This window comes from Lepisma saccharinum, chromosome 18 (assembly GCF_977018435.1).
Source record: "Lepisma saccharinum chromosome 18, izLepSacc3.1, whole genome shotgun sequence".
NCBI lineage: Eukaryota > Metazoa > Arthropoda > Insecta > Zygentoma > Lepismatidae > Lepisma > Lepisma saccharinum.
In genome coordinates, this window is record NC_139246.1 from 14,512,143 (window position 1) to 14,524,145 (window position 12,003).

At 36.8% G+C, this 12,003-nt stretch overlaps 1 protein-coding gene across 1 annotated transcript in view; it reads left to right on the forward strand.

Moving 5' to 3' along the window:
• Positions 1–12,003, forward strand: part of LOC146002670 (solute carrier family 13 member 2-like) — a 101,365-nt gene that overhangs the window by 18,074 nt on the left and 71,288 nt on the right. The window contains exon 5 of the mRNA XM_083140634.1: positions 7,684–7,952. Coding sequence (XP_082996760.1) covers positions 7,684–7,952 — 269 coding nt within the window. The remainder of the gene's footprint in view (positions 1–7,683; positions 7,953–12,003) is intronic.

A 12,003-nucleotide genomic window follows, 5' to 3' on the forward strand; every position in this document is an offset into this window, starting at 1 on the left:
TCTCTTAAAATATTCTATGTTTAATAAAACCATGTTTACACATTTTGAAATGAAGAATAAAACCCCAATATAAGAAAAATAAACAAAATAATGTTAAAAAAGGATAGTCATTTTGTTTGCATGATGTAGAGGTTCTGTTGAAAATCAATTTCTTCATATACGTATAATTTATGTAGCGCTAGTTACAATGTAATATGGGGACACGATAGTGTTCTAGGGTTAAGAAATCCACTATTGTTAATGTATCTAGCTGGAGTTGTTTCCTCAGATATCTACTTGTAGTCTATTTTTATAACATACATAGCATTTATTGGATTCTTCTTTTTGTATCTAGCAAGGATGGGTCAATAACCGATATTCTATTTGTACATTATTTAACAATGTGATGTGAGGATCCTGGGTTATGCCTCCCCCCCCCCACACCCAGAGAGAAAGAGATATGACAGTTGGGTATTCAGTTACAAATAATACAGTAAAATTACATAGAAGTATGTACATTGATATCTGCATATGCCTATATCTACAAGGGGCTGCTGACCTACTGTATCCCCTTGAGAATTATGTTGTTTTTTTTGTAATTGGCAGATTTTCGATTTTTTACTTAATACAAAATTGGTTCCAGCATGTGAAAAACACAAATAATGGAAATATTAGATCCTAAAGTATGACCCATGTAAGTGAAAATCTGCAATCTCGGAATACTTTAACCACTTTTTATTCGTGAAAACCAGATGCATGCTCACCCAAATAGCTAAAGAACACTTGCACAAGATCACACCATCAAACTTAGCATGCCTAAGTTAACCAAAGTGTCGATAATTGCTATCAGTATATCAAACCTAAGACTTCTAACCTAACCACTTAACATTTTAAACACCAATAAATCTAATACTCCTGACCTAATTACACTTGTGTTTTGGTTTTATCAGTTTTCAGTCCTTCGAGTTTGATTTATTTTATTTTGTAATACATTTATGAAACGGTAGGCAACATCGCATCTGCTGCTGTTGTGGAAGGTTGTATTGGGTGCTATTATCACTTGTGCCTTCAAGCTGTTTTGCTTCACGCTAAGCGAATGTACGTACTTTACTTCACAATAACACATTTCCACAAGCTAAAAACAGTAGAAAACATTCACAAACAACTAGGCCTGAGCCGATGCCGATGTATCGGTATCAGCCGATACCAATGGTATTGGTATTGGAAAGTATCAGTTGAAATTTATTTACAGATTCCAGCATTTTAGTCTTTTAGAGGGTTTGAAAATTGCCCAAGACTATTTATCCTGTAAATTATACAAAATTCAAAGTTTCTCTTTAATCTGAATGAGTTTTGTGTCAAACTAAATTTTGTGATAACATGTAATTTGATATTTTGATGCAATTCTTTAATATTTTAAAGCAAAACTCTTGGGAAATATAAGGTATACCCAAATGAAAAGGAGACTATGGTTATATCTAAAGAATATTATATTACAGAATATTTGCATCACATAATATGTGAATTACAGTTAATGTGTAACATGATACCTACACATAATTGCCATTGATATTGATGCACTGATCCCAGTGCGTAGGAAGGGAGTGGATGGCTTCAGTGTAGAAACTCTTGGGTTGCTTATGGATCCAGTTTTCCACGGTGTTCTGCCCTTCCTTGTCACAGGTGAACCGTTGACCTTTCAGTGATTGTTTTTGTGCTTTCGCGTGCCTGACACCGACGGAATATGGTGCAACGTGCGAGATGCTGCTCTCCGTAAACGTCCTTCATCCTGCGATAAATTTGTGAAGCATGCTTGCCTCCTGCACGAAGAAATTGCATTACAGCTCTCTGCCCTGATCTGGAGGAATCCATAATGCACTCGTCCGCGTAAAACAACTCTCACCAACTGAGGAAACAACAGGTGAAGCTGTTTGCTACACCTGCAAACTGGGACAAACACCGTGCCATCTATCGGCAAACATATTTACCTTCTTCGATTAGATACAACATCACTACAGCAAAGGGCTCCTTTTCATTTAGGCATACCTTATAGATTCATCTAATTAAAGTGTAACACTTGCACACTAACATTAATCAATGTTTTGAACAACTTTTAATAATTATAGTTTTAAAGCATCGGTATTGGTGGGAATTGGTGAGAGTATCAGTTCAAAGTAATATGGCTCAGCCCTGTAAACAACATAATCTTCATAAAGCATGCAGAATATTTCATTTTCTCGAAGTGGTACAGAGGGTCAAGGGTACCTCAATCAATACTTCAAAATACTATTCCATTCCTACTTTCTACCAGTCTGGAAATCCTAGAAAAGTCAGGGAATTGACTTTTTTCTGGAAATGTCAAGGAAATGTACAATATTTCTGGAAAAGTCAACATTTATGTAGTAGTTTTCTGGAAGTAGGTTTTTTAAGAGATAAAAAAGGACAAGAGAATGTTTTTTATTTCTTTTGGACAAACTTTATTTCTGTTTGATGTACCTAGTTACATTACATATTGCATATTAAAACTCTGGATAAAGGGGTTATGTTTTAAAATATTTTCAAGTAGAAATCTACTTCAGTAAGTGGCTGTTGGCATTTATCACTTTCTTGTTGCAATTTTTTTGTTGTGATTGGTTGATATTAGGATTAATAAATTCATAATTTTTACTATTATTATGTATTTATGCTATAGTTGTTATGATTTTTTACATGAAAGAGAAATCTTTGTTTACCATTAGTCCAAACATGCCATGCATTACTTAATAGCTTGATCCTGATGCTCCATTACAACAGTCAATTTCTGTTCAGTTTCTGTTCTCATTGTTACTTTTAATATTATTATTATTATTATTATTATTATTTATTATTTCCATAGGGTTACAATTAAGCCATACAACTTTTCATTTTGAACAAAATTAATACAAATAATGACTTGATGCCCTATATAGTAAAAAAAATATGCAAAAGATACATCTAAGGAAAATGTGATGAATTTACATTAGTATATATAGTGTTCTATAGTAGCAATGAATTAAAGAAAGTTTGAGAGTTATACACATTTAGAAGAAAAGAAAGTGTAAAGGTGTGTGGGTTTGGATATGAGTGTGTATGGAATTGATGTTCGAAGTACAAGGTGAATGTCCTAAAATCTAGATTAAGTGGTATTCTAAGTGTGATGTTTAGCGGGGTGGCTACTCACCAGGAATTCCTTGAATTCCGGGAGTTATGCATGAATTATTGGCTCCGGGAATTCTGCGTGAATTTTTCTTCATAGACATGAAAAATTGCAAATCTCATTGAATCAATACATATTTATAAATGCCTTGAGGCAAGTTTTTCACAGCTTAGCTTTTATTTTTATCGAGGAAGGAAATGAAAGCTGCATGGTAAATAAAACTGAATTCTCTTAATCCATTTACTTAGATTGTTCTGTAAAGGTAACTAACAATCAGACACACACAAGATTATTACAATATAAGATATCTTGGAGTTGATTTGGTAAATTTGAGTTTGAAATTCTTATACAGTTAACAATTTTTCGTAGATTAGTATACAGAGGTAGTTCGCTTTATATCTGACCACTTTTGATGGGTACTCACCTTAAGAGATACCGCGCCGCCACCACCGATCATGTTCTATTGGACCCCCAGCATTGTGGACTATCGCCCGGCATCACAGTTTCCATTGCAGCAAGCTCCGGCGTAGGACAGGCATGGGAATTATGTCCCACTCCTTCCTGCAAGCTTTCCATAGACCATCCAGGGTGCACGGGCGGCGATGTTGAAGACGTCGTTTCAACAGTCCAAATGCGCAAAAATCCATTGGACTGGCATCTGGGCTTTTCACAGGAATGTCTTCAAATGGAAAGGCACGAATTCATAATTCCTCTGCCATTTCCTGATAAATAGGGCTAGGATTTTGATGAAATTGCATCTTTTTTTCTGGTGAATAAGAAACCCAAATCTTTTAATATTTATATGTTTCATGTCGTGCTGAAACTTTTAAGCACTATTTGTTGGGGCATTTTTTTGCATTTTTTGCCATTATGGGTTGTATAAGTCATTTTTTGGCATTTTAAGTCATTTTTTGATATTTTAAGTCATTTTTTGGTCATTTTTTTATTTTCTTAGTTTTCCAGAGCACTTGTACGCTGCGAGTGCATGGCCAGCATTAACGTGAAAGGATTAAGATGAATAAATATCCTATTTTTTCATATCTTCCCTAGACAATTTAAAATATATGAAACTGCAGCTACCTTCCATCCGTCTCAGAAAAAAATAAACAACACGAATATAACGATTTCCTTACAATGAAATTCAATTGTTAGAAGTTCAAAACAGCTTGCAATTTTGCCCCAGGAGAAGAAAGTCGTTGCCCTGCCTAATCTTATCTTCTAATCTGCTCAGACCAATTGTTGTGTTCCTTGAAAGTGAATGGATGGAACGTGTGATCTGGCCATTGTCGAAGTTCCTGTTTATTGCGAGAATTTACTTTGGTGCAGTGTTCAGTAGAACAGGTTTTCGAAGCATTGGACAAGATGCCAAAAACCAAGCAAAGTACACAGTACAAATTAAAACAGTTTGTGTCCCAGTATGGTGAAAATACGTTCAGTACGGACGGATCAGTATTATTCTGTCAGCTTTGTGGTGTAAGAGTTGCTGCGGAAAAGAAATTCACGGTGGAGCAACATGTCAACCGTGAGAAACACAAGGCAGCTCTGAAGCAAATTCAAGATCAGAAGAGGACGGTGCAATTGTTAATGGGTGAGTGTTCCTCCAAATCCTCTGTTATTTCTGAAGAACTGTGCGACGCTTTTATTTCTGCTGACATTCCTCTAAGTAAACTAAATAATCCTAAACTTCGAGCATTTTTGGAAAAACATACTGAGAAATCGATACCAGATTCTTCCACGCTAAGGAAAAATTATGTCAAGAAATGCTACAACCAAACAATGGATCAAATTCGGCAGAAAATTCATGGTAAAAAAATATGGGTGTCAATTGACGAAAGTACCGACTCACTCGGACGGTACATTGCAAATGTAGTGATTGGTACGATGCAGGAATCCGAGTCTACTCAAGTGTTTCTAATAAATTGTGAATGTCTAGAAAAAGTGAATTATTCAACGATCAGCAAAGTTTTCAATAACGCGATGCAGTTATTGTGGCCCGACGGCATTCAATATGACAAGGTGTTGCTTTTCGTAACAGATGCGGCACCGTACATGGTTAAAGCAGAGAATTCTCTGAAAGGTCTGTACTCGAAAATGGTACATGTAACATGTCTTGCACATGCGTGTCACCGTATTGCTGAAGAACTGCGAAGTCACTTTCCTGATGTAGACCAACTGATTGCAAACATTAAGAAGATTTTCCTCAAGTCCCCATCACGAGTGGTAGCTTTTAGGTCTCATGCACCTGATGTGCCTTTGCCACCAGCTCCTATTCTTACTAGATGGGGTACATGGTTAGAGGCTTGTGGTTACTATTGTGAAAATTATAAAGTTGTGAAAGAAGTTGTAACCTCGTTCGACAGCAGTGAAGCATTGTGTATAAGACAAGCACAGGAACTCTTGGCTGATCCTGAAACGGAGGGAAAATTATGCTATATAAAGTCCAACTTCGGCTTCCTACCTTCTGCCATAACTTCACTCGAGACATCTGGAGCTACATTGGTTGATCAAGTTAATGTCCTTAACAAAGTTCAGGATAATTTGGAAGCAGTTCCAGGTACTGTTGGAATACAAGTGAGAGAAAAGATGCAGAAAGTGCTAGGGAAAAATGCAGGATACACAATAATATGTTCTATTCGTGACGTATTGTGTGGGAAAACGTTTTGATTGCCAGACTCTGAAACCGAATTAGAACCAAGTGACATTGTATGTTTTAAATATGCCCCTATTACCTCTGTTGATGTTGAAAGGAGCTTTTCTATGTATAAAAGTGTGCTAGCTGACAATCGTCATTCATTTCTTTTTGAAAATTTACAGAAAATATTCGTTACACACTGCAACTCAAAACTGAACAGTAACCTCTCATAATTTGTCAAAAGTTGCATACTAGAGTTGCTGTAATTTGAAGTGCGAATAAAATTTTACTTTGGAATTTTTAACGGTTTTTAGGTCATTTTTAAAGTCATTTTTTTTGGCAATTTTTAGGTCATAAATGCATCTTTTTAAGGGCATTTTTTACGAATTTTTAGGTCATCAAAATCCTAGCCCTACTGATAAAACTGTAGTGATGTTCTGGCGGTATGACTCGAAGCCTTGTCCATATGGGTCATCACCTGGTTTGCGTCCATTTCATACAATTTTGGGATGTCTCTCCGATAGATACGTGTCAGAATGGAGTCTTGGAAGTATTCACCTTCATGTTTTTGTCCACCTTGCATATCATCAACTTACCCTCATATCCGAATCCCGTAACAACCATAAAGCCACCAGGGAAACTTTCCCTGCACTGACGAAAAAAGTTGCTGCGCCCCTTGCTGTCAATGTCACGGTATGTGATCGCCTGAATGTGACCACCAGCAGTGAGATGGACATATGATTCATCCATTGTGACAACTTACTTCCATTTGGAACCCGCCAGGTACTTTTCATAGTTTCCTGCAGTTTGTCTTATGTTCGGCAATGTGACGCGGTAGAAGGTGGTGTACACGAGCCTTCCGCACACACTTCAACCTGAGGCGCTTGCAAATTGCTTTGTTTACAGTCGACAGTGCGAGGTGAAATCTGTGGGCCATATCACATTGAGTCGGGAGATTTTCTTGGCACGCCAATCGACGGATCCCCCTTTGACACTTTCCTTGCAGCCCTTCTCCTGGTGGTTTTCGTGGGTGAATATTTTGCAAGGAGATCCTGTTGTGTGTAACGGGCCACAATAGCTTTCACAGTAGTAACCCCGAGTGTTAACCCATTGTCCCGACACTATTTCACAGTGCATACGTATGAAAGCTTAGCATGGAAAAGGGCCATTACGCAACCCTCCCAATACCGGTTGATTTTCGGCGCCATTTGATAACATTCACTACCAATACTCACGCACCAACGAGGTCAGACACAACACTGCTCCCGCCAGCAGACCCATAGTTCCAGCATGATATGCCAAGTGGCAGCACCGAATCGAAAATGGTCGGATATAAAGCGAACAACCTTCTGTATCCCATAACATTTGTGACTTGTGTTTGTAGATGTATTTTGAGTTTCAAATGGCAAATGTCAACTCCACACCTTAAATTAAATGTTTTAAATATATCTATAGTTTAATTTAGGATAATTCAGTTAGAATTGTTGGATACATTGGAATCATATAGACCCTTTATGTTGTTAATATATTTGTGTCCATTATGTGTGTAGGTGGTGAGAGGCAGTAATACATAAGGTTGAAATAGATAAAACATCTGCTTGTATGCATGAATTTTGAAAAGTTGGCCTTGAAAACCGGGAATTCTACTTGAATTTTATCATGGTCCTAGAGTAGCCACCCTGTTTAGCTAAATTGTAGTGACCTGCTTACACACACACACACATGTTTAAATACATGAATTGCCCCATTGGCCTGGTCAGGGAAACCTTGAATAGTCATGGATTTTATTTTAACGAAATTGTAGACACACTGTTATTCCTGATATAGTCAGTGTGATTGTTGACCTTTAAAACTGTCCTCATAGATACTTTTGTAGTGATGTTCTCTTCTTTGACAGAGTGAAGCAATGCTGATGAAAGAGAAAAAAGCAACCTTGACAGATGCTGGCAATGAGGTTGGAGATGAAGAAAATGCTTTGGATGAAGGAGCCGATGAGGTTGATGATGGATCAGATGATGATGTATTAGATGAAGAAACTGAAATACGGGTTGGCGAAACTTTACCGGAAACTGTGGAAGCCAAAGATGAAGAAAAGCCAGTGACTGAAGGAGCAGCTAAGAAGAAACGATCAAAGAAAATGTTAGCAGCATGGCAGAAGGTGTCAAAGTAAGTGTGTATATATATATATATATATATATATATATATATATATATATTAGCATGTTAATAGTGAGTTTTTTTTTAACTTTGTAACTTTCTTTTTTGTTTACTTTGTACTTTGACTATCCTAAACGATCTTTACTATCTTTACAAGTAATTTGAGAACAGTTTAAAGAAAAAGAAAAGAAAAGAAAAACGACCTATGCAAAATAAATTGGAATACGTTAACGGAATTTGCAAACATTGAAGATAAAGTGCGTTTCTTCTCCGAAAAATTGAATGCGGTGTTTGATAAACATGCTCCATTGAAAACCGTTCGCGCAACTAAGAGAAAAACACCCTGGATAACAGAAAATGTTAAGTTAATCATGAAATTAAGAGATAACGAGCTACTGAAATTTAAGCGGACAAATAATTCTCAACATTGGACCGAATACAAGAGATTACGTAATTTCGCAACATCGGTCGTAAGACAAGAGAAAAAAGCGTATTTCGAACATATCATAAATTCGTCCAATGATTCGAAGCACACATGGCAACATATGCGGAATTGGGGTTATAGTGACAAGAACAAAATCGGGGAACTTCCTCCCACATTAAATGATGCTAATGTCCTAAATAACCACTTTGTGAACGTATGCCGCGACTTGAAAATAAACCAAGAGAAAGTTTCTCAGCAGTGTGAGCGTTATTATGCTGGCTGTTTCAGTGAGAGTGCGGCTGATTTCAGTTTTCGTGAAGTGGATGAATCCGTTGTCAGAAAATTCGTGTACAAAATCCGATCAAACGCGGCCGGAGTTGACGGCATATCTGTAAAAGTGATAAAACTCTCACTTCCCCAAATCCTTCCGCCATTAACGCATATCATTAATTATTCCTTCATCACAGGCTCTTTCCCGCATTCTTGGAAAGAGGCAAAGGTCATCCCCATAGCTAAGAAACAGAATCCGAGCTCTGTAAATGATATTCGCCCCATTAGTATTTTGCCGGTACTCTCAAAAATCATTGAGAAAACAGTAAACTATCAAGTTCGTAAGTACATTGGCGACTATAACATTCTTCCTCCGCAACAATCCAGTTTTCGTCCTCACTATAGCACGCAAACTGCTCTCCTGAAAGTGACCGACGATATTTACCATGCAATGGACAAATCCCATGTAACAATGTTAGTTTTGCTTGACGTCAGCAAAGCTTTTGACACGCTACCACATAAACTACTTCTTGCAAAGCTACAATATTACAAATTCTTTCCAATAACACTCAAATGGTTCGAGACGTATCTCCGTGGAAGGCAACAGCGTGTATTAACAGATAAACTGTCGTCGCCTCTGCTAGTGAATGCTGGCATCCCTCAGGGTTCAATCCTGGGTCCTTTGTTATTCACGTTAGCAGCTGCTGACTTGATTACGTCAGCAAAATATTGTAATGTGCACTGTTATGCCGATGACACGCTATTGTATATATCGACAGATATATTTAATTTACAAAATGCGATTGCACTATTAAATCAGGACTTGAACAATATAAGCAACTGGTGTGAATCAAATGGCTTAGTTCTAAATTTAAATAAATCTACATTTACTATTATCGGAAACAATAATCTCCTGAAACAAATTAATCTCAGCGAATGCAAAATATTAATTGAAATGCAGAACACAACATTCTCACAAACAATACGAAATTTGGGCTTGACCATGGATCAAAAATTAGACTGGTCTGAACATGTACTGAAACAGTGTGGTAAAGGATATTTGGTGCTAAAGAGCCTTTACAAGCTTGTTGACTTTATTTCACCCAAAATTAAATTAAATTTGGTCCAATCTTTAACATATCCTCTTTTCGATTATTGCGATGTTGTTTACGGGCCAAGAATCACAAAAAGGCTCTCAGGCAAAATTCAGAAAGTCCAAAATGCATGCATGAGGTATGTTTACAGATTTAAAAATCACGAACATGTTCTTCCTGTGCTTAATCAGCACAAAATTCTCAACATGGCAAGACGGAGAGAACTGCACATGACCTGCATTACTTGCAATGTTATAAATAAAAACATCCCGGACTATCTGAGTGTAAAGCTTAAAGCCAGGAGTGAAACGCACTCTTACTCCACCAGAAGCACCGCTAATCTCCATATACCTCGCTGCAGAACTTCTGTTTCACAATCTTCATTCAGTTACATGGCACCTAAAATCTGGAATGCACTCCCGAAGGAAATAAAACAACTGAACTACAAACACTTTCGTAGAGCAGTATATGATTCACTGATTGATGATCAGAAGCAAAGTAAGACCACATATGATTAAAAACTATTTCCTGTGAGTTATTGAAAAAAAACTGGACCGAAAATAAGTAATAATACATGTATATTATTATCTTTTCATTTATTGGCACACATGCACTGTATATATTTTGTCATCTCTTTTCTTTTTGTGATTTTCTTTGTGTAGTAGTAGTTTTTTTATAGTTTATTTTATGTTATTTTACTTATGTAGTGTCTTATACTCTTCATGTATAATAATGTACCTAGGTACTTTGCAGTGGCGTCTCCTGACCCCGAACTTAAGGCGTTGGCAAAGAAGGAATGTTAACCCCTCCCCCTCTCATTTCTGTGAACCAATATCACAAATTTTCTCCGTACCTTTTTGGTGTAAATTTATAAATATTTAGAAAAACATTAAATTACATAAATTATTTTAAATGAAGTAAATACTTCATTTAAAGTATTAATATATTTGAAGGGCAAGGAGAAAATTAATATGTTCAATACTTCGCCATACAATTAATTTTTAAAGCACGAGTTTGCAACCAGAGGGGTTGGTGGAACTCCTACCTATCACCCATAAAAACACCGTGGACATAAGAATGACCCGTGCATTGAAAAATCGCTAAAATGCACATTCCCGGTTTTTCCCCTTACCCTTCATTTATCCTTCCAAAAAGTAAAATTTGAAAAATCAACTGCTCATTACTTAGTTACTTGAATTCCAGTCTATTCTTCTTTCTTTAGAGAGAAATGCGCTGATCACCGCCTCATTAAATTTGGATTTATCCCCTTCTCGCAGCTTAGAAAGTAATTCCTTCTCGATTGAGATAAGACTTAAATTCGTCATCAGGTTCTGAGCTTTAGTAGATCGGCAGAATGTGTGGATCCTCTTCAGTGATGAGAACGATCTCTCGACAGATGATGTCGTGGAAGTAACTGTTGCGATCAACACTGCTAATTTATATATTTCCGTAAACCCACCCACTAGATTCGTGATAATTTACAATCTCAATTGGTGTTTTCTCTGATCTTTCAGTGGAAGCATACCAAACATAAAGTTCATTCTTCTGCAGTTTGGTTAAATTAAACACACTGCCATAAATTTCCTACAATTTATGTACGAGATGGTGGGGAAAGTTTTCTCTTCTATTCAAGTTTTGTGGGATTTAGTAAATCAAAATATTGCAATTTTTCAATTGATGCGAATCTAATTGTTATCTGGTTGCTGATATTATCAATGATTTCAAAGTAAAGCCTCCGGCAGTGGTCTTCCTGTGGTTCGTTATTCAGTCGCCTCCTTTTCATTTCAACAATCTCTTCCTCTTCTACTGGACCAGTTATAGAATTCCATACTGTTTCGAAATTCTCACTTTCCTTTTTCAGCTGTTGTTGAAATTCAGTTATTTTATTACTGCAATACAAAATACCAACATTTTTAGACTGCAATATACTGAATAATACGTCTGAAAAGGCAAGCAAGTTGGATAAAGCCTTTTTTAAAAATATATTTTCGAAGTCCTTCAGGAAGCTAGAAAATCCTCTGGAGTCATTGCAGTCAAATGATCGAAGTCTCCACTTTCACTAACATGTTCAAAAAACATAAGCAGTGCTTCTCTGTTGTCATTGACTGTCCACACTAGCCTAGAGGTAAAATTTCATCTGGTAGGAGCTAATGACGGGAGCTTTCTGGACATGAAAGCAGAAAGTTCGTGTAACCTCTTTGGAGAATGAGATTTAAGTGATTTAAGACCACAAAATACCACCTTAAACTCTTTGTTACATTCTAACGATTGT